The sequence below is a fragment of the Drosophila sulfurigaster genome, chromosome 2L (assembly GCF_023558435.1).
Source record: "Drosophila sulfurigaster albostrigata strain 15112-1811.04 chromosome 2L, ASM2355843v2, whole genome shotgun sequence".
NCBI classification, from domain to species: domain Eukaryota; kingdom Metazoa; phylum Arthropoda; class Insecta; order Diptera; family Drosophilidae; genus Drosophila; species Drosophila sulfurigaster.
The window spans coordinates 28,713,822-28,738,111 of record NC_084881.1 but is presented as its reverse complement, the minus strand read 5'-3'; the positions used below and the strand labels follow the sequence as shown (position 1 = coordinate 28,738,111).

General features: G+C 40.5%; 1 protein-coding gene and 1 long non-coding RNA gene across 2 annotated transcripts in view; one reads left to right on the top strand and one right to left on the bottom strand.

The window, feature by feature from the left end:
- The window catches only part of LOC133842653 (uncharacterized), a 65,593-nt gene that overhangs the window by 14,799 nt on the left and 26,504 nt on the right, over positions 1-24,290 (top strand). Inside the window, exon 2 of the long non-coding RNA XR_009894420.1 lies at positions 6,891-6,989. This is a non-coding gene — a long non-coding RNA (uncharacterized LOC133842653). The remainder of the gene's footprint in view (positions 1-6,890; positions 6,990-24,290) is intronic.
- Positions 12,545-14,971, bottom strand: LOC133844140 (zinc finger protein 286A). Its single transcript, XM_062277995.1, has 2 exons — positions 14,720-14,971; positions 12,545-14,620 (listed from the first exon to the last, which is right to left on the bottom strand). The coding sequence occupies exons 1-2, from the start codon at positions 14,805-14,807 to the stop codon at positions 13,029-13,031; spliced, it is 1,680 nt and encodes a 559-aa protein (XP_062133979.1). The 5' UTR covers positions 14,808-14,971; the 3' UTR covers positions 12,545-13,028.

Sequence of the window (24,290 nt, the reverse complement as noted above, 5' to 3'; positions counted from 1 at the left end):
GTCTCAATCTCGAGGAGAGTCACAGTCGGCACTTGGCGGCGCGGCATGTTTGCAGATTGATTTGCTGCGCCTCCAGATACCCCGAAGATACCCCAAGCCAAACACTTGCCGCAGACAGCAAGCGAGCGAGCGAAACGCAGAAATCAATTGTGAGGAAAAAAAGGCATTTAGTGTGAGCCATCAGACGCGAGACTGACTTTAAAGTTACACTTGCAGAAATTGTAATTAGACAACTATTATTGTGTTACGATGTGATTGAATTTAATTTAAAATTTTAATCATTTAAATAGTCAAGCATATATCAATGAACTATAATATTTTTAGACATTTTCTATTTAATTATTTTGCCAGAAACCCAAAAGTTTTGCTGAGTGTCGCTCGCATCGCCTGGCGACGAACTCACAACGCGCTACAAGTGGCCGCCTAGACAGACGAACAACAAATAGATTCAAGCCAAAGTCGGCGATCGAAATTTATTTCGATGCCCTGCAGCTGAATTATTTAAACCGACGAATTCAATTAGAGACAGTGACTTGGTTTTTGCGCGCTAATCCAAGCAAGGCACATAGGGATTGCAGAAGGGAAGAGAAGAGGGACAAATCTGAGCTGAGCTGAGCTGCAGAGTTGAAGAGCGAAAAGCGTTCGTTGAATTTGCGTTGGCGCTGAGGGCGAGTCCAAGCAGCGGGTGCGGCTCCACAACGACTTCACGCAGATCTTTTGAGGAGGCGTCGATTGAGACAAGTGGAACTCTTTTTTCTATACCCGCTACCCATTGGGTTGAAGGGTATTATAACTCTTTGTATCTGCAGGAAATGTATGTAAGAGGCAGAAAAAGGCATCTCCGACTCTATAAAAAATATTTTCGTGATCTGTGTCAATAGCGGAGACGATATTTGCACTGTATGGTATATTTTGAATGTAGCATTAATTTACCAAATATGGGTTTCTGTATATTTTCGTATTTTTGCGGTATATTATTTGATATATTTTAAGAATAGCCACTGACATCTGTTTGCACTCTATGGTTTATGTCGCATCTAGTACTACATCAATATACCATACATACATAGCCTTTGGTATATTTTTAGTATTTTTGCGGCATATTAATTGGGTATATTTTTTTTAAAATCAATACCGCCTTATTTTGCTATTGTTCGGGTATGTCACAGTTGAGCACATTCGACTCAACTTACTTATTGTTTCTTTTGCGTTGCCCCCTTCCCCCATTTCTTCTTCGTTTTATTGTTGTTGTTGCTGGATGAGTGTGTTAGCCATCTTTCACCTTTTTTGGTTGGCAGGATGCGCGAACAATATTTTGTTAGTTCCTTTAATTTGATTTAATTATATGCGCGGGCAGTGCAAGCTTCCCCGCCGCCAGTCGCCAGTCTGCTGGGGGCGTGTCCCTTTGAGGCTGTGCCCACTTTTCGCTGCCACAATATTTCCACCTCCCAAATGTGACGTATTTTGGGTACGGTGTGTGCGCTTGAAAAATCACCGCTTTCAACTTTTATATTAAGTATTATTGTGTATATTATTGTATGAGTGTGTGTGTGTGTGTGTGTGATGATCATGATCATGGCTGATCGCATTGTTGTTGCTGGTTGATCTTAGGAGTGGCTTGTTAAATTTCACTTGCATGTCAAGGCACAAAGTCTTGGTGTGAGGTGTTGGGCGTCGATTTATGCGCTTTTCACTTGTCTCGCCTTTGGGGAGGAGCAGCACAACTTACACCAGAAGAGAAATCGTTTCGAGTGGAAAAAGATCGCATGCAAATGGCAAGCAAAATAAAACTTCGACTTGAAGAGGGGCGGCCTAATGTGGGAAAATTCTTGTGCCAACTATTGAAATTGATGCGCAATCATAGCACAAATAATAAGTCAACTTTTGAGTGATCGAAAGACAACTGTCCGACATATTCTACCAGTATAAATTTCTGGTACAAGACAGTGGACATAATTGTTGCTGAAGCAACACGAAGTTCAACACGAAATCAGCAGCCAAATGATTTATCACCATCACATAAAGTAATCAACCTACAAAAGCATGCAATGTGTGTGTGTGTGTGTGTGCTCAAGTGTACAAGTGCAGCCCCTTTAACATTGGCGGCACTCCCCACTCAGTTCACTCTCAGTTCAATTGCTGCTCTCTCATATTTGAATTGGTTTGGTTTGGTTTGGTCACATACCAGAAAAGGCCACTAAACCGCATAACTGTCCATGTCGTTCAGTATGTGAAACAAAAACCCAATTGACGATGACGACGACAGGTGATTAATTGTTCCAAGCGCGTAGACGTTACTTAACGCTCAATCTCTGACTCTGACTTTGTTTCTATGTCTGTTTCTGTTTCTGTTACTCTGACTCTGACTCGTGATGTCAAGATCCAAGTGTGAGTGTCCATATATGGGGATATATGTATATATGTATATATAGTATTTTGTAGTCGCAAGTGTCGAGGTGAGGGAGAGAACAAAACAAGTTGCATGTGGGGCTCAATGAATGAATAGCTGAATAGTTGAATAGTTGGCCAAATGACTGAATGATACAAGCACCTGAAATTCAAAAGAAAACAAAACCCAACACGACGACAAAACAACACCAACAACAACAACAGCATCAACCAATCTCGTGCGCAATGACAGCAGTTGAAGTCATGTATTTTTTTGTGTGTCTGTCTGTTTTTTTTTTTGTATTACTGTTGATTCGAGTGCTTGAGAGATCTTGGGTTACACTTTGCTTCCATTCCATTTGGTTTGGCGTGCGTCGTGGCTCACCCAACCTCACCTGCTGCCCCTCTCCTCTCCACTCACGCCTCCCTCGACACGTCTCTCTGGGCTGTCTCTATGGCGTATGATCCACTGATTGCTTGATTATTATTTTGATTAATTAGCTTAGATTTGGCTAGTTCAAACTGTACGGCCCACGCCTCAAGCTGAAGCTCAGTCAAGATCGCTATTGTGTCTGGTCGGTCGGGTTTTTGGCTCATTGGCTCAGGTTCATGCGTTTGCCAATGATTGATTGAAGTTTTCGTTGATAACAGCTTACAATTGAGAAATTATTTACATGAGCTATAATTAAACTTGTTTGTTGTTGCCTGTCATTTGACGTGTTCACTGTACACGTCACTGCTCTGTCTCCATCTCTCGATCTCCATCTTCTTCAGGTCTGGTTTATTGAACCGACTTCAATTGAACTAAGCAAACCATGGAGTATAGACCAAGAGAGTGTGGGCTGAGAGCCGTTGGCAAGTGATGTTACCTATACCAGTTGGTATATACATATAAATAATCAGGAAATTGCTTTAGGGCCTGTCAGATGCCATGAGTTGATTAGCCACTCTCATAATGTGTTTAGTGCGAATAATAATCAGCAAAGATCAGCGCAGGTCGCCAACCAGAAGAGTTGTAATGGAATGCAAAAAGATATCTCCTCAATAATAAATAATAAGTTCAAATTCAAGCTTAATTGGATCTGCAGTTGAACGAAACCTGTCAAGCGATGGCCATTGTGGCATTTAACTAATTTGCTGCCAATGGAAATGTGTCAGCCGAGTGTCAAACTGTGGCTATCGTCATGCTCATCCATATGCCTGGCTATAAGTCACGCTCCAATAGAAAGCTGTGTGCCCAAAAGCGACGACGACGACAAAAACCTTTCCCAACCTCCCCAAAATTAAATAAACAACACAAAAGCAAGAAAGTTACAGTCGAGAGTGCTCCACTATTAGATACCCGTTCCACATTTTGAATGAAAGATTAACAGGGCGGTATTAATTTTAAAATATTCCAAATAATATTCCGTAAAAATTGTAAAATACATCGAAATCCATATTTAGTATATTGTAGTATTCAATTTTGAATATAGTATCAAAATATACTAGTGTCCAGAGTACATGGCTAATCTAAAATATACCAAATATACCACAAAAATATAAAAATATACCGAAAGTCATATTTGGTATATTGATATAGTGCTACACTCAAAATATACCATATATTACAAACATACGGACAATCATATTCTAAAAATATACCAACTAATATACCATAAAATATACTGAAAGTCATATTTGGCATATTAATATAGATCAAAATTCAAAATATATCATAGACTGCAAAATATACCAGATATATATATTTGATAGGGTCTAAGATGCTACCTTCTACCTATTGAATACATTTCCTGGGGCCATAGATTTATAATACCCTTCTACCCTATGGGTAACGGGTATAAAAAGCTGATGCGGGCGCCCATCGATCGTTTTGTGTTGTGTGGCCAAAAAGTTGCGTTTGTTGTTGTTGTTGTTGTTTATGCTGCCTGTTATTGGTTGTTTGGTTATTTGCTGGATGCGTGTCGCGGTCCGTTGAGCTTCTGCCTCTGATTCGGATTCGAGCGACACGACTGACTTAGCGCATGCCTTCACTTGCCTGGGCAGCTGAAGCTGAAGCTTCGTCGATTCCATTTGGGGGCAGGCGAAACATGCAAAGTGACAACGACGACGACTCTGCCATATTTGGCCAAATTCAAATGCCATTAACACGTACGCCATTTGTCGAGAGGCAGAGAGAGAGAGAGAGAGAGAGATTTAGGAGAAGGGGACAAAAGGGAATTACACTCTCGGTTTGTGGGTTCATTTGTCCACTTTCTGTGTTCGGCCATTTCCGTGTTCGTTTGTGTCAAAGCCGCTGCACGCATTTCCCCCAATTCGACATTTAACACTTGTAAATTTCTTGGCCAGCATCGTCGTCGCATTTATGGAAAGGCCGCCGATTGGAACCTCTGTTTTGCTTGTTGTTGCTGCCTGCTGCTGCTGTTGCTGTGGCGGTGAATCGTGTATTTCTCCTTCTCCTGCTTGGCATTGGGCTCGCATGGTAACCTGTCGTGATTCTTGTTTTAATTTGCTTTGACTTGTGCGCCTTTTTGGGCTGCCGTCGCTTCGGCTTCGACTTTGGTTTCGTATTGGAACGGCATTGGCAGTTATTAGGCCTAAATGCAAAAGGTTTTCCATTTGCCTGCCTGGTTAGTTGTGTTTGGCTCATTAGCGGCCAACTTCTCTCACTCTCTCTCTGTGTTTGAAGCTTGGCTAATTTGCCTCGTCTTGCAATTATCGTTAGCACTCGCTCCAAAAAGGGACCAAAAGCCACAACAACAGCAACACAAAACTAAGTACAGAAAACTGTGGCAAGATCTAAACTTTAACTTAAACTGATTTAAACATGCCAAATCTTGTACGCAGACATAAATTTACAAAGTTATCTCAGTACGCGAATCGTGCGCTTGTTGTAAATACCCTCGGCAAGTACGTATGGCAACAAAAGGGTAGCTAAGACTAAAAGAATTAAACACCTGCTTATGTTGGTTGTTGACTTAACCTTGATCGCTAAGCATGCAGCTGTTTTTGAAATGAGCCACTTAAGGTATCATTTAGTCGAGTTGTCTGCGAGACTAGAGCAAGCACTCTTGTGTGATTTTGGTTTTTTCTGTTTTTTGGCTTTTTGGCATAGATTGAAGCGTTGCCGCTGCCGTCTCCTGACGCCACCGTCGCAGCTGACAACGCTGACAAGTGTTAATTGAATTCATGTCTCTGGTAATCATAATAATAATAACAATATCATGTTGTGCCAGAGCGCTGAAGTGCCTCAAGACAACGACGACGACGATGACGACGACGACGACGTGCGCTTTTGATGTTGTCCGGCTGTCCGTCGTATCTGTCGTTTCATGTCCGTCTCCGCTGCCTGGTTGCCTGGCTGTCTGCCTGGCAGCACCGACGCCGCCGCCGCCGTCGCCATCGTTATAAATTACTCAATTAATGTCAGCGTTTATGTCAGCGGCAGCACCCAAAGCACCACCACGAGAGCAGAGCAGAGCCGAGCCGAGCAGATAGGCGCATGGGCTTTATGCAGATAGTCCAGCATAGATATGACATGCGGGGACATGATAATGGGGCATGTTTAGTGGCTGTCGCGTCGTCGTCGTCGTTGCCTGTTTAATTAAAAATCTTTTTGGCCTGGCCACAAAAGTACAGTGAACACCGTGATGTGAACCTTAAGCTCAGAGACTGAGACTTGAGCTGAGCCTTTAAACTGCTGACAAGTTGCGCAACTTGACACTTTGCATGTGGGCCCTTAACAGCAAGTTCGTTGCTTAAGTCTTTTGTTTTCTACAACACAAAAAACGTGCAAATTATGATTTTTTCGCCGTTGTTGTAGCTCACTACTTTTGTGTTGCTGCTGCTGAAAACGAAATGTCAATTTTTGTGACGGGATTGCTTTTGTCTTTTAACGCCCTCAATTTGCAGCATCAGCGCGCGCCCCACGCGACACGCCTCCAAGTCGAAGCAAAAAGTCAAGTATTCAGACTGATGTTGAAATAGTTTAACATGGAAATCCTTTACTTAAGTATGAATGCTAATGTTGAAATAGTTTAACATGGAAATCCTTTACTTAAATAAGTTTAATAGATTATTATTTTCAGTCTAGGTTTAATTATTAAAAGCGTGTTCAAGTTTTACTGGAAAGTGGCTTTCTTTGAAACCAAATACGCGGCACGGGCATAATTAAATCTTTTGACTGTTTTGCCTTTTGTGTGTTGTGTTTGTGTGTGCCATTTGTTGTCTATGTTGTAATAATAAGATAAATCCGTTTTACGCTGGTGAACAGGTTGCTCACGACGACGACGACGAGTCTCTAACGCCTTTGTCTCTGTAGTGCTTTTGTGGCTCTCGACTCTTGTTGTGCGGGTTGAACGCCCAACCCGACAGGCGCTACACACAGAGAACAATGCTCGCCGTTTGCCATATTATAATACAACAAATACATATACGTATTTAATATTTAAAAATCTTTTTTTTCTCATTTTCTTCGTTTTGTTTTGTTTTATTTTTTTCAGCACTTAGCGTGCTGACAAGTTGAAGCTTTTGCGTGGCCCGTCAGTCAGGTGGCTCATAAGAAATATAAACGGACTTGGACCTCTTGCAAAACAGTCTCGGTACGTACCTTATAATTGTTGTTGTTGCTGTTATTATTGTTGTTGTAGACACATTTCAGTTTTGATATGTGCTGTCGCCCATTTGAAGCTTGCGTCTCTCTTGTCTTGTTGACGGGCCGCTTTGGTTTTTAGCCATGGCCAGGCCTTTGGTGTGGGTGGCCCACACACACACACACACACACTCGCATTGAGAGTCGGACATGTACCTGGTGCAATTGTTGTGCCGCCGCCGGCGCCTCAGCGTTGGCTCAGAGTCCGATTCCTCCCCGGGTCCAACTCTCGGACTGCGTATTAAATTTTGAAATTGGTTTTTGTTGCGGTCGTTAAGCTTATTTCCGTATTGAAGTCAGTTTCAGTCTCAGCTCTGCTGTTGCTTTGCGGTTTGAATTAATTAGCTTGCACCGAGCCGAACGACGAACTACATTTTGTTCTTGTGCATATTAAAAAGATACAAAAACATTGTCTGTCTCTGTGTGGCCTGGTCCCAAACACTATTCAGCATACAATACGCCAACGCAACTGAATCTCAAATCTCTGAATTCAAATCCGAATCCAAATCCAAGTCCAACAAAAAACCAACTCTCGACACAATGGTAATTATTAATAATGCAAATAATTATATCGATTTCATTCAGGGGCGTTGCCAGTGTGATTTTGTACAAAGAGGTTCTCTTCGTGTTCTTTTCGGTTCGCTTTGATCGCCAGTGTGGGAAAATAACCCAACAAGTTCTCATTTGCTGCCACTTGAGCTTAGAATTCTCACTAATCTTGCTAGATTTTGTTTTGTGTTTTATTTTATTTGTTTCTAAATTGTTTAAGATTTGTTTTTATTTTCTGTGTTTTTTTTTTGCTCATTTTTGGCTAATTTGCCTGCGTTGCATTTGGCTGGCTGTGGCTGGTTTGTTCAGCTTTTGATTAATTTGACGTCAACACTGTGCGAGTGCATGGCAATGGATTTATGGCATCTAAAAGTTGTGCTGCTTGAAAATGTGCCATGAATTATGAGTGGAGTCTGAGACGGAGACGGAGTCTGAGAGTGCTGCTCAATGACACAAGCTGAAACTATGACTGAAGTGTATTAAACTGCAAATTGCGAGGCAATTAGTCGAGTTTAAAGCTTAAACTTTACTTTATTGCCATGAGATAGTTTCATGAGTTTTTATCATTATTTTATCTCTTTTATCATAAGTGTTTATCCTTTGGCTATTTCATCGAAATGACTTCTACTTCGCTCTTGTGCAACTCTTCTGAGATACTTTCGCATTTTTGGCCAAAGCTCACATTAGATTGCTTAACACGAGATTATCGAATCTGTTGCTCAACTTTTTGGCACCGACTTCACATTTTGTGTAGCCCATATTAAAGTTCGATTAGATCAGAAAATGCCGAAACCAAGCACAGCGCGAAACAGCCGTAATTAAATATTAATTTACACCCATCGCGTTAAACAAACAACACGTACTGCCTATAACAATAACAACAGCAGCAAAAACAACAACAGCTTTGAGAACAACAACTACAACTACAACTACAACGGTGACTACAACAATTGGTATCTGCATCAGGTCTCGAGTCAATCAACAGCTGCGGCGACAACAGCGACGACGGCGCCTGGCATATATCATACTTCCATAATTTGTATACCCTGTGGGCAGTTGAAGTTATTAGAGGGTAGCTAGGTTGTTAAAGGTCTGATATTGAATAGGCTACGATGGAAATTCAATTTCGAGCAATCTTTCACGTTAGTTTTGTACCAACCGCAAGAGAACATCGAGAAAAATTCGTAGAGAAATTTTGATTAATTTGCTAAGCGAATTTTTAATATTTTTAGACTCTAATTCATTAAATATTGATCATATTGTTGGGGTATAATAAAGTCATATTTAGTTTAATTTTCTCTCTTAAAGATCTGATATTTAAAATGATTTTATATTCCATTTAATATCTTTCGAATCAAAACTTCATATTAAGTGTATTTAACTATCTCACTTTTTACTTAACAATTTTCCATACAAAACCTCATCAAAATATTCCTACAAAGCATTCCCATCGTCCATCATTCTTTATCTTAAACCTTCGCGCTTGTTTCATGCGCATTTGAAATTATTAAATATTAATAACAACGAGCGGGGAAAACGTGGCTTGAATTTGAAATTCCAAATATATTTAAATTAAACACGAAAAAATTAATTTCGTAAACTGAAATGCATTTAAAAATACATTTTGGCGATTAGAGATTAATTTTAATTGCCAAAGCGAGGAAGTTCGAGCTTGAACCTAAGCTAAGCTAAGCCAAGGGGATTGGTGGCCCCCAAATAGCACCTCAACTAAGTAGACCATAAGAATCAAGGCGTGTTATTCTTTTTAGATTTCTATTTCTATTTTTTTTTTGTTTGTCGGTTGGCTACGAAATGCCAATTAAGCGCACATTGCACGTAGCTGCAATAAATGAAACGAAATTCGAGCAGCGCCAACGTACAAATATGTTTTTATTTTTTTGCTTCTATATTTTCCTGATTTTTGCGCACGCTGATAAATTTTTGTTGTGCTTTTTTGTTGGGGTGCCATAAATTAAGGCTCTAAACGATTTTTGTAGGCAATTGCGGCGTGGCACTTGTCACCAGTCAGAATGAGAGTGGTGGACGGCGGGGAGGGAAGGGGACTGACGGTCGTTTCATTTAACCTTTGACCAAAAGCCGCTACCACAATATTTTTTGTGTGCCACACATGTGCGTTGCCCATTTGATTCCAAGGCGTGGCAACGGCAGCCGCAGCACGCGCACCAAGTCAACCTCCTCCAATGTGCGCCTACAACAACATCCAATGGTGGTGACAGTTGTGGAACTGAACGGGTCACGGAGTGGGGCGACAATTGTGTGTCCTAGGTTCTCTTGGCAAATGCAATATGACTTTCCTAGTCGCAGCTTCGGGGCGCGTGGTGTGTTTCCTAATAGACCAAAGCTACCGCCTGACAAGTTACAATTCGTAACGGAAAGAAGGTTTTGAAGGTGGCACAACGAATGAGAAATGCTCTAATAAATAGAAAATTAAAAGCACATTGATTGAACTATTGAATTAAGCTCAAAGCTTATAAACCTTTAGAAGAAAACTTCAATTTTTATTTAAAAGTGTCGATAGATATTTTTATCTAAGAGGAAGTGTGAGCAATAGTTGTAATATAGTAATAGTAATAGATGGCTTCTTAAAAATCCTTAACTCATAAATGTTTAACTGAGAAATTTTCGATAATTTGATGATTCTATGAAGAAAGTTTCTTCAAAGAAAATTTAACATTTGAATAAGCTCAAGGCTCATGAAACTCAAATTTTGGTTTAAAAGATTCGATAATTTTAGAAATTTGGAAGTGAAGAACTGACAGAACATTTTATCTAAAGGGAAGTGTGTGTAATAGATTGTTTAAGTTTTAAGTTCCTAAACCCAGAAGCGCTTAACTTAGAAATGAAACCTTTATTGAAAAGTTTCGTTATGCACAGATCGGTACATTTATCTAAATTGAAGAGTTTCTTATCAGGAAGGAATGACTTTGAAGTGAATGAAATTGATTTAGAAGAATAAATAAAGATATTTAATTTTTCAAACTTACTTTTGCTACAGTAGAGTTTCTCATTCTAATAGTAGTCACATATTTTGAGGTTAAATCCTTGAAGATCTTTTACTTATCTACAAACACTTTTGTTCAACTGAACTTTAATGCTTTTCCTTATCTGTTAGCAGCTTATAAACCCCTTCGATTAGAGTATCAAATTCGGCTGAGGTTCAAAAGCAAAGGCAACGCCGAAAAAACGAAAACGAAACTGGAAGTTGTGGAGCGTAAGAAACTGCGTGGACGGCATTTATAATAATGCGGCTTGAGGCAGCAACCGCGTTGACTTTGGGGCAACAAAGTAAGGTGCGGCTGCTGTAGTGCGGAAAAACTGAAAAATCGCGGCAGCAGCAGCAACGGCAGCGACAATACCAACAAAAACAAGCATAATGAAAATGAACTGGAAAACGCGTTTAATTGAACCAAAGCCTGATGACTGCCCACTAGCGCCATCTAGCTGCGTGCGGCTGCACTAAGCCGGCACGGGCAAAACTTGTTGTTGCTGTCGTTGGTGTTGTTGTTGAAGTAGAAGTAGCTATTGCTGAGCTGTGGTTGCGGTGGTAGACCCAAAATCGATGATTCATCGGGTTGTTTGTTGTTTTGAGTGGTTTTCGTTGCCCCCCGCTTCACCCTTTTGTCCCCACCAAAGTGCTCTCAAAATTCACTAGACGTTTGTCGTACTTTGTTGCTGTTGTTGGCGCTTGCCGCCTGCTGTTGCAGTCGTTGTCGTTGTTGTCGTGGCTGGTGACGCAGTTGCAGTTGCAGTTGCAATCTCGCAGTAGTTGCAGCTGCGCCAATTCCCCTTCGTTTGCCGTTTGGCGCTTTACGTTCAAAACAATTATTATTCTGGCAATTAATTTTGATTTAAGCAGCGATTGATATTTTTGCTCCACTCGTCGTCTTAATAGCCACCAAACAGTCAAGCAGCACAACGATCTGAGCCAACTAGGCAACTAACCAACCACCCACCACCCGCTGTTAGCACCAACAAAATGCGGCAATCTTTTTATTTTCGGTTGTCGTTGTTGTTGTTGTGGTTGCTGTTGTTGCCGGCGCTTTGTGATTCGCTAAATTTGCGAATCAGCTGCAACGTTTTTATGCGATAGATAAATAAAGAGACACCTACGACGAGCGAGCCTCCAATTGTTGCCATATTGCAAACGGCTGCGCAGCAAATGAGCATCCGCAATACACAACAAGAGAGAGAGAGAAGCGCAACAGTAACAAGTAAGAAAGCTACAGTCGAGTGTGCTCGACTTAGAGATACCCGATACCCATTAAAAGCAAAATAGTGTGGTATTATTCTTAAAATATACCAAATCAATGAACTAAAAACATATCAAAGGTTGTATTTGGTATATTGATATAGTACTAAATTCAAAATATACCGTGGACTGCAAAATATACCAAATATACAGTACTGCAATAAAAGTATACCATGGATTGCAAAATATACCGAAAATATTATACTGCGTTCAAAATATACCATAGAATGCAAAAAATACTAAATATAGTATTCAGTACTACATTCAAAATATACAATGGATTGCAAAATATACCAAAAATATTGTATATATAGTACTACGTTCAAATGATACCATAGAATGCAAAAAATACTAAATATAGTATTCAGTACTACATTCAAAATATACCACAAAGTACAAAATATACTAGATTGCCTGCCATTGCTACTAAGACCTGTAGAAAGTAGTCGTGTTTTGTCCAATGCTAAAGTACCTCTTAAATAACTTCTTCTGATTAAGTTGTATATATACTATATAGGGTCGCAGATGTCTCCTTCTGCTTGTTATACACAAGGTTATTATACCCTTCAACCCTATGGGTAACGGGTATAAAAAGCTTGAAATTTGAAAGTGACAATGCAATCGAAAGCAAATTGAACTGTTGAATTTTGTTTTGAAAAAATATCACGATATTAGGAAAAGTCGTAAACTTTTGTTGTGCTTGTTTCTTTATTACTTTCCGCGTTTTACAAAATAAATATATATCAAAAAAAGTATAAATAAATCTATAAAATAAATGTAAATATGTACACAATAAATTAAATAAATATATTAACTAAAATTAAATACATAAATTAATGATAAACTATACTTAAAATATACTAACTCGCACCATTTCGATTTGTACACGATGAGTTTCAACAAGAAATATACAGGCAAACAAATTTAAACAAAACGACAGATAACAACGAATGGCGACTGCTGCTCAACTAATGCTAACCCTTGACTTGGCCCTACGAAAATCGTTAAGATTTCAATATATCATATTAATAATAATAGTTATAAATAATGTTGAACCTAACGAGCAATAAAATTGCCTTGACTAATTTTTGGCACTGAATTCCTGAGTTGAATGTGTGTAAACTGACTTGAGAACTTACAAAGCTAATGCTTAAGATATAGAATTGTGTTTTAATAGATGCTCTGTCTAACGGGAGCGGGAATTTGGAACTCATGAGCTTCCTCTTCCTCTCCGCCACTGCTGCCGACGCTCCCCGCATAGTAATGTTGATGCGGCGCCTCTTCGTAGCCCTGCAGATGCTGTTGCAACTGCTGCTGATTGAAGCCAGCGTTTGAGGCATGCGCACCCTGCTCCGATTGGCAGCCGGATTGCAAGTGTTTGGCCAGCAGCGACATGCGCGAAAAGGATTTCGTGCAACTGGGGCAGGAATACTTCTTGACATCCGAATGCGTTTGCATGTGAGCGCGAAGATTTGAACGATCTGCAAAGGCGCGATTGCAATGCTGGCAACTGAAAGGCTTCTCCCCGGTGTGTGTGCGAATGTGTCCTTGCAACAGCCACGGGCGGGAGAAAGCCTTGCCACAGATGGGGCACTTGCAGGGCAGTGTATGGGTGCGTATATGCATCTTCAGTGCCCCAAGTGAAACATAAGTCTTGTCGCAGTTTTTGCAGCTGAAGACCTTCTTCACCTGGTTGCCCTCGGCGGAGGGACAATGGAACTGCTGATGTTTGCTCAGGCCCGAGTAGGTGGAATACGACTTGCCACAGTCCTTGCAGTGATAGCGTGGCACGCCCACCGGTTTCTGCATGGACTGAGCGGAGGCAACATTCGCAGCTTGAATGAGTGCGGAAGCCTGATCGGTGCAGAACTCGGTTTGATCGACAATCGGTGCTCCAGGGTTGCCAGGGTTGCTGCGTATGATCTTGTATTCGGTGCTCTCGTAGGCGTGGCTCTGCTGATGCTTGACGAGACCCGCGTAGGTGGCATAGCATTTGTTGCACTGCTGACACTGATAGTACAGATCGTTGCTGCTCTTGATCTTCAGACTGAGTTGATTCTCCTGATTCTCTTGATCCTCAAAGTCTACATCCTGATCGTGTTGATGCTGTGCTTTCGACTGCAACATCTGCTGTGGCTGTTGTGGCAACTGCTGTTGCTGCTGCTGTGGCGCCATATGTTGCATGCTGAGCAGAGCGCGTGCCACATTATGCAGATTGGCATTCTCACTCAGTCCGCGACGCTGCGGCGCCAAACTCAAATCCTCTGGCTCGGCATAGTTGGTTTCGACCAGCGTCTGTGGCTGCTTCATGCAATCCTCGTAGTCGGCAATGCTCTTCATCAAATTGTTGTTGTAGTTGCGCAGACCAAACGGTTCCTCGTTGTGTGGCTCCACTTTGATGGGACCCGGCATCAGAGGCTGTGGCGAAATGCTGGCATAACTGCGAGCTTCTTCGACATTCCGTTCGTGCTCTGGCTCCATCACCTCATCCTCGGGCGGCAGCTCAAAGTCCCCATAACCCAAACGAGCCAAACTCTTGGCGATCTCCTCGCGGGTGAAGACATCGGGAAAGGCGCGTGCGATTTCTCGAGTCTCTTCCCAAATGCGACGAGCCAGCTGCTCCTTGGTCTGTGTCATGGCAGCATCGAAGCGACGACGCAGCTCTGTGGTCACTGGCTGTGGCTCGGGCTCCTCTTTGATGCTCCAGTGTGGCTCGATCGGCACTGCAGCGGCAGCCACGCTAAGATCAACGGGTCCCTCGTCTGTAAGCAAAGCAATAGTTTCAGAGTTAGTTTTATATCCACAAGATATTTGCGTATCCATAGTTGATTGCGAATCGGGGAGTGGAGCGAGAAACCTACCATGGCATAACTGATCCTCGAGTGGCGATTCCTCGACGTGTATCGGTCGCTTCTTGAGCGGACATTTGCTGTACTTGAGTTTATCCATAATGATCACTTTCTGAGGGAGCTGACTATATTTTTAACACACACTGAACTCTGGTTTAACTGACGCGACGTCTCTCGTGCGCACGCGTCTCGATCGCTTGCAGTTTCGTATACGAATGATGCAACCGCCGAGGATCACTTTAATTTTATATGGCCACGGCTGAGGATCAAGCACAGAGGATCAACCCCCAGCCGAGCCAAGCAACCCCCTTTTAGTGCTCAGTGTGGCAAATGGCAAAATTTGAAAAGAATCTCTCATGTGTGTGTGTGCTACCTACTTCCTACTTCCCTATCGCTTGATCGCTAGGGGATTCTGCGCTGTAAAATCAACCACCACGAGCCACACATTCAATGATCTGCACCCCTCTCCCTCTCTGTTGGTCTTGGTACTGTGATTGTCGCCTGCCTCAACAGCTGTATGTCGTTCAATGAACGTTGCTCCAGCTGCAGATTCGAGTCACAAGAGGCTGCTCAGAGGCACCGCCAACAAATCTCTGTCTCAAAAAGCGAGCACGTGCCACATGCTCACACACATACACACACTCGCACACACATTCGTCAGTTGCCGGCGTGTAGTACTCTCTCCCTCTGGCACACACACTCACACACCAGCCAACGATCGCCACCAGCTGCCACTGAGATTTAATTTTACACGCTCAAATTTCCACTCACTAGCTGTGCGTGTGTATTTGTGTGTGTTGTGTGTGTGTGTGTGTGTGTGACAGCTGCCGAGCTTATGTACAACTTGCAACGCAAGTTTATTTTTAACCCACAGTTCTCTCACTCTCTCGCTTTCGAGTGTGCGTATCGTTGCTTTGCTGTCCCTTTCGTCACACGACGATCGGCTTTTCTTATATACTAAAAGACACGAAGTCTGTTCACTCTCTTTGCGAGCAGGTGAGCTTCTTGCTCTTTGCTTGTGATTAAGAGCAGCTTTAAGCTGTTACGAGAGCGGGAGCACGCAGCCAATTGGCGCTCTGCTCTCCACACTTGGCTCTCTTTGTGTTTCACATTTCATTCGTTGCGCCAACTGCTTTGGGGAGCATATTTAAGAGAACAGTCTGAGCACACTCTGAAACATTCTCTTCTTGGCTTTAAGCAGCTTATAGCGAACGATTCTTAGACTGTTGAAGCATTAAGCCGATCAGCTTTGCCGCTGACTTCCCTTAGCTCCCAATGATCCTCATTAACGATCAGCTTTAAGTCAAGCATTTACACTCAATTGAACTAAGTTTCTTTTGAAATTAAACACAAACACGAAATTTCAACAGCTGCGGTACAGTCGATTATTTATTATTGTTATTATTTTATAGAAATGAGAAATATAATTTCTTGTTGGTTAAAGTAAAGTCGATTATTATTTCTACAAAAATATAAAACAGAATATATGGAAAACGTATAATTGTAAATCATTGAAAAGGGAGGAGTAAATAGCCTTTAGCTTGGGAGATGGATTCTTGAATTAAGTAAAGCGATTTATATACATCTATCAATTTATTTCTACAAAATTGTAGAACACTGTGTGTGGAACATTTAAAATTGTAAATCAGAGAATAGAGAGGAGTAAATAATCTTTAGCTTGGTAGATCGTTTATTGAATTACGTAATACAATCTCTATACATTTTCATTAATATGCTTAAAATCAATAAAGTAATGATTCATCATTGATTTGGGCAGCTTCGTTGTATAAGAAAGTACAACTGAAAAGATGAATACTAATTGAAGTTGAAGAAAACTATTTCTACACCAAGTAAAATAAAATTTAAATTTCACATAAAATGAAAGAGAGATCTAGCTATACTTATAGTTAAAGTTTAAAAACTATAAAAAGATTATGATTTGAGATCTATATAAACTTATAGTTTAAGTTTAGAAACTACCATGATGATGATCTGAAATATAGGTAGACTTAAGCTTAAAAACTTTAGCATTTTTACTTTAGAATAATTATTATTTATTATGTAGTTATAGATATATGTATGTAGATAGACTAGACATCAAAATAAGAAACTATAGCTTTTATACTTCTAATAGCTTGGCAGCTGTTGAGTTGATAGCACGTGACATGGCTCACAATCCAATAAAAATGCAGCCAAAATGTTTGCTGGCTAACAATAATCAGCGAGACAAACAAGCAAAAGATCCGTTTTGCTGTGTAAATCAATAACCATTGTGTCTGTGTGGCTCGCTCCTTTCTTTCATCTAACATATATCTAGGTGCAATCCGTAACGGCCGTGATAATGTTAAAATTTCAAATTGATATTGAAAATTGTTTGGCTGCGCCAGCTGCCAGCCAAGTTGTTGTTGGCAGTTGTGCTTCCCTTTCTATTGGGATTTTATGGGGTGGTTGCGCCGCCGCATTTTACCTGAAGTCTTGGAATGCCTTGGAATGCGCCAAAAAAAGGTATGTGCAAAACTACCTGGCATGCCACACTGGGCACGTTGCTGCTGCTGTTGCTGCTGCTGCTGCAGTTGGCCCACCCCAAACCAGCCAAGCCGCCTGCTCTCGGTGGTTGTTCGTAGCTGGTACTCTTAATGATTTGTTGAAACTGCATTTGTACGTTACTTTTTTACTTTGAGTTGTTGTGCCAACCCTTGGGCAGCATCTTGTTCTTGAGATCTTGGCAGAAATCTCAACAACAGCACAACGAGGGTTGTCCCGTGCCCCTCAAGACTGATGCACAGCTGCTGCCTCTTCTCCTTGACACGTACCAACGTGCAACTGATTTTCGAAACAACCTTTCTTAAGTGAAAATTGGCGCCAAACGTTCTGTAATGAACCGGTGTGTCCTGCTGATGATGATGATCATACAATAACACGATAGTTGAAAATAAATGGTTTGTCTTAAGAGCTCTATTATTGTGTATTGATTATTGATTGAAAGTGTGTTAGCTTTGCATTCCTTAGAGATCAATGTGTAATCTAATACTGAAGCCACAAATGCAGCGACTACAAAGTGATAATCATAGCTTAATGATCACTTGTAGTTCTCTCTTTTTCGCTTACGCTCTAAATAGACTTTTATTGGGTCTCTACTCTGATAACATTTCTCTGTCATCTTTGACCAAGTGAAGCTCCAGTTGCTGCCTGGCTGCCTGCCAACTGACAACGGATACCAGAGTGAAGCTAACTGCACATCACCTGGCAGCTAAACCGCAAAACAGCAAAGCAAGAAAACGGCAAACTGCAAACTGCCAACTGCATGTGGCATGCCCCAGAGCCAAGAGAGAGAGAAAGAGCGACTGTGATACAGCTGAGTGCCTCACTTCAAAGTGTCAAAGAGCCGCCAAAGTCGCATAATGAAGTGCAAAATGTCATTAATTTGCCATAGCTCGGCTGCTGCTGCAGCTGCGCAAGAGCGAGCTGACAACAAAAGAAAGTCTGCTAGGAAAAAGTGTAAGAAAAGTATGCAGAAATGCAAAACCCAATACCCCCAAAGCAAAGTAGTTGCATGCCACACGCCGTTGTGTTGTCACGAGTTACAGATTTCTCAAGCCACTGAGCAGACAGACTGCAAAAGAATGCGCCGACCATGGGACGGGACGCGGCAATCAAAACAAGATCTTAGAACTATTGGCGCCTGATCTGTGCAGACAAAGCGAAGCTTGGACGAAGGCGAAGTAGAAAGAGAAGGAGACGCAGACGGAGATAGAGGCAGAGATGGAGACCAATGGACAGAATGTCCAGGTCAGTGAACATAAATGCCGCCGACTATTGAAATCTGATATTGTTATCAAAGCTAACGGTAATTATAAACAAATAAAAGCACAACAACAAGAGCGAGATTGAAAACGTAAAGAACACACACAGAAAGAGTCGGGTTGGGGGGTCGCTTCCGACGCCGCATAAATTAGCCAAGTTAGAAGCTACGTCTATAATTCAAACTAATTTGTTTTATTGACAGCGTGTGCGCTTTTCTCGATAACACTATTATAACGAAGATAATATAACAAAGACACTCACACACACTTAAGCTCACACACAAATTGGTCAATTATGAGTCGAAGTCGAAGTCGAAGACGCAGACGCAGACTCAACTCAACTCGAACGTGTTTCATTAAGGGGGCCCGCAAAGTGACAATAAATTAAATTTGTTGGTCAACTAACTAATTAAAATGCGCTTCTAGGAGTCTTTTTTTTGAGATATTAATCTGCTTGGGAAGCTTACTGTCATGGTCTACTCAGGAGAAGAGAGGGGAAGGGGGGACCACCCGCTCAGCCAAGCTCAGCTCAACATCCATCGGTAGCTCTCATCTTGACTAATACGAATTATAATTATCAGCTGGTGATTTGATTTAATTTTCATATTTTTTAGCTTTTTCGTTAAATGAATCACGATAATGAATTGTTTATGCTGCGGCGAGTCTCATGTATCAGAAGTCTTCATGGGAAAAAGAGATTAGCATCAGCGTTTATGTTAATGCATGTTGAAATATCATAAAAATGATATATATTTCTTTTTTCAGCTTTTATTTTGCGCTCGCTGATTCACTTGAAAATATTAATATGCGAACCGAACACACCAAAAATTTGTGAATATTTCTGCCAACATTTTTACACACTCTTGGCTTGTCTTTGATTTTTAGCTTATCAATGACAAACATCCTCAAGAGTATACATTTTTTTTGGTTGTTTGTTTGCGTCAAGTTGAAGGGCGAGCTGAAGTTCAAGTTCGGTTGAACTCGGGGATTGTGAATGAAACGCTATTGGGAAAGAAAAGTCAAGGAGGGAAGGAAGAGTAAGGGAATGACATATTTTTTGATGACTCATAGTTTACTCAAAGGGCTTTAGAGCAAGACTTGAAATATAATTTAAGTAATTGCCAGTTAATGTTAATTGAAATTGTAGAAAAAAGTTCTTTCTATGAACAAACCCATTCTAATATACATTCAACAAAAAGATTTCTTGACAAATATTTTAAGTAGTTGTCAAATTCAAGAAAAGGAAAAATGATTTAGAAAAATAATGCTTATTGAATAATGCTCAAAGGACTTTAGAGCTATACTTGAAACACAAATTATGGTAATTGCCAGATAATGTTTACTGGAATCGTGAAAAGCAAAGCGACCTACAAAGAAATTCCATTCTAGTATAGTACTAATATACAAACACTTTCTTTAAGGATATTTTAAGCAATTGAATAAATGATCTAGCAGAAGAATGCTTATTGAAATCATCTTCTTCAAAGAAATTTCATTCTACTTTTAACAAAAAGATTTGCAAGATATAATATTTAAAGTGATTGCCAAATTGCAGAGAAAGAAAAATTATAAAGAACAAAAAAGGGAAAGCTACAGCTGCAATCTATATCTAAAGGTTTCTTTTAAAAATTTGAATTATTATTTAAGCAACTGCTGAAGATTATTGAAATCCTGTAAATATGAAGATGTGTCGAATTGATGATTGATTGTTACGTCTGTTCAGATGCTTGTTCTATCAATTTATTTCAAGTATGTGTCTTACTCCCACGTAATTTCAACTCAATTTAGTATATGTTAAAAGAACACGCAATACGCAGGGGTTGCTTAACATAAATTTAGGTCATAATCGAACTGAAATTGATAGAGAGAAAGGGAAAAAGACACTCCTTGCACTTCAAATAATCAATTAAAGGCCATCAATTGAGCGCCTAATAGAATGATTCAATTGTGTGCAAATGTTCCCATGACCAGGCGAATTTACACTTGCAACTGCGTGAGAAAGCGGTGGGTGAAGGAGGGAGAAGGGTGGAGGAGGGTGGCTGGTTGCTGGTGGCTGAGCAGCAGGATGATTCGATTCCGTTGACCAATAAATAAAAGGTACCCACGCTTACAGGCAAGTCGAATGCGGGCGCGGATGAGGATGAGAATGAGGATGAGGATTTGGATTCGAATTACACAGAGAGAACCAGGACCAGGACCAAGACCAGTTCAGTGCAGCAGCAGCTAAGGGATGATCCTTGGTGCATTATTTGTTATTTGAATCACGTGACAAGTTGCTGGCTGCCGCCTGCCCGAGGGGGTTGCTGGGAACGCGGCAGAGAAATCATCCCACGGGATTCAATTTATGCGTGTTTGAATGTTTTTGATTGCGCGTTGCTAATTCAAATAAAATTCAACTGCTGTGACTCAGGTTCGCTTTTGCTTTGCCATTGTTGTTGTTGTTTATCCTGCGGTAAGCTGAGCTGACAACAGAAATACAGAGAGAACTTTTGGTGGTGCTGCAATTTCAACCTCATTACAAAACATTTGCTTTTGTTTTCCTGAACTCTTAACTTACGCCTTTTGCTGTTGTTGCTGTTGAGGGTGCATCAATTTCAGTGACAGCTTGCGCCTGTTGGCATTAATAAAGTCAGCGAGAAAACCTATTTGTATTTCCCATACACCGGGGATTTGTAATTAAACAAATTAAGCAACAGATCTGCGCTTTTACCTCTCTCTCTCTGGAGTTTCAATCTTTTTGCCGTAAAAATAGCAGCAAATGTCGCGCTAATTATTACAAATGATTTCATATTTCATAGTTTTTTTGGTTGTTGTCAACGGTGTTGTTCTTTTTTTTTTTGTTTGGTTCTCTGCAAATGCCAGAAATACCTTATTTCGACAAATAAGTAGCGTAATAATGAACTAGTCGCATTCGCTGTATATTTCTATCTCAGCCCGAATATTCTAATTAGCTGCACAGGGTAGAGCTAAGCACCTTTGTCTTTGTCTCAGTCTCTGTTGCTGTTCTCATGCACCTGAGGTGGGCCCCCAAGTTGGAAATGCTGGAAATTGTCTCGAGACTGAGGCATCGAAAAACCATATAATTGATTTATGGCCAATGGATTGTTGGGTTGACTAAATTTAGACGCGCAGCGAACAACTAAAACAACTAATTTAGTGAGAGATGTGAGCTGCAAAGTTTCATGTTCTTCACTTTTGTCACGTTCATGGGCATGATCTTCGACTAATTCCATGTAGTGACTCTCTTTCTCTTTCATTCTATGCATCTCTATCTCTCTCTAGCTTTTCTGGTAGCTGTTGAACGTGTCCGTTTGTTTGTTTTTGTTTTGTCAGTGGGGATGAATGAAGCTGGTAGAATCTGGCTGGCAGGGCGCTGTCACAATTGACACTGACGATGCGGCAGGTACACGACGACGCAAAGACCGAAGAGGAGACTGAGGAGGAGACGTGCTGCCTCTGCCGTTAAGTTGTCAGTTGTGAAAGAAGCAGCGGCGTAAGCAGGGAAATTTCTTTCTGTTTTAGACGAAAGATTAATTGAACGTGCGCCAGAGAGTTATTAATCTTATCGAGCTTAGTTGGGGCCTCCATTGTTTCTAAAATATTGTACGCTCCGCTCCTAAGTGTCACCTAATGGGACCGCCACTTGAGCCAAGATTTTTTCGAGTGCTCCACCTAGAGCAACGATCATCAGACTGCTGCAGACTGCAGCTGCCAGTGATCTGCTTCACTTTTTTTCTTCTCTGTTAAGGTCTCCCCTCCTAATTTGTTTATGGCTCTGATAATGCAATTTTTTAGAGAGAGAAAGAGAGGAACCTGCAATAACATAAATATATCCGCTGATCTGGCGGGAGCAATTACCGGGTGAGCCATATTTTGTCACATTTCGCTTCGCTTTTTGGGTGAAAGTTGAGGCGTTTTTATGGCTGCCCATAACTCTAGAGACTGCTGTGCTGAGCTCTTGCTGTGCTGCACTAAACGATATCTACGAGCAGAGACTAAGACTCCAGAGTGCAATCTCTTAGAAAAAATGGTGTGAAAGAATTAGACAACTATAACAGCAAATTATAACTAATTGAAACTGACTAAATTTATGCAAGATTTTTTGCTTATTTTATACATAGAACAAACTAATTCTTTACTTAGTTTAATTGCTGTCATAATTAGTGTATTTAGCATTGAGATAATTGCATAATTATGTACACATTTACTTAGAAGATCATTCTTCTTCTCAGCAATTATAAGTATAATAAAGAAATCTAGGTAATAGTCATCTTAATTACAGTTGGTGGTAATTTGGCACAGTGCACAATAGATCATGGCATATAAGTTTATGAAGTGAATATGCCATAAAAGTAATTGAAAAGTCACACTAATATATGTATATTAGTAATTTGGTACTATGCTAAATAGATCATTACAAAAGTTAATGTATACATTAAATTTGCTTAAATAATGATTACACAATATAGATTATGAAAGTGGTATAAAAAGGAATTATTAGCAATGTTGCACAGATCATGACATATAAATTTATACAGTAAATATGCTATATAACTTATTGCAAAGACATATTAGTATATATTAGTACTAAGTTTGCATTTTATTGAATAGATCAATGCAAATATGAATATGTACGGTGAACATACTAAACCAAATAAGAATGCTACAGTCGAGATTGCTCGACTGTGAGATACCAGCTAGACATTTTGAATAGTATTTAGTATTCATTTTAAAATATACCAAATTTATATGCCGCAAAAATACTAAAAAATGTACTAAAGGCTGTATTTGGCTTATTGATATAGTACTACATTCAAAATATACCACAGAATGCAAAATATGCCAAATATAGTATATAGTACTACATTCAAATATACCACAAAGTATATAATATACTGGATTGTCAGCCAAAGCAACTAACATCGTACTATGTAAGAGCTTTTGCCCATTCAAAAGAATTTCCAATACTATAGACTAAAGACTATAGATATCATTGTATGTACCAAAATTCGGACGTCTAGCGAATGGAGAAACAAATGGACATGGCTCCTAATTCATAATAATATAAATTGTTAGAAATGTTGAATAGAGAATAGAATATAGAATTCATGTTAGAACTTGTAGCTCCTCTCGACCTGTTTCGACTATTTGTTGCTTGTGGGAAACAACCTCAACCCCCTAGGAAAGTGTTCTTATTGCGCATCGTTGAGCACATGCCAAAAGTAGCCACAAATATTGCGCAGCTGCTACTCATGAATTTCACAAGGCAACACAATTGAAAGCGCGATGACGCACTCTTACTTCACTCCGCTTTGCAACTGCCACACGAAAAGTAACGACTCCTCAAAGCAGAGACGCATATGCAACACAGCCGAGCACCTTGAGAAGTAGCTAGAAGTAGATAAGTAGTAAGTCACCTCACCACCAGCTAAAGGAAAAAAAAAGGTTGAGCAGCAGGCAGATATTGAAACTGGTATGTCACGGGGGGAAGTTTTCGATTTCTATGGAACACCTGGACAAAGTTGAAGGTACATCTAAGGTGCACATGCTCACTTAATGAGCTCGCAACTCGCAACTTAATGTTTTGACGCAGTTATGTCTGCGACGGGGATTCAAACATTGAATCGAATTGGGGGGCAAATCCATATCCATGTGTGTCATGAGTAAACAACATAAAATCATATCAGTTCGGTGTTTCCTTTTTGCTTTTGGCAAAATCTATAAAGAAACGAACACTTGCGTCATCCGCAGTTCACGATAATAAGAATAAAAATAACATT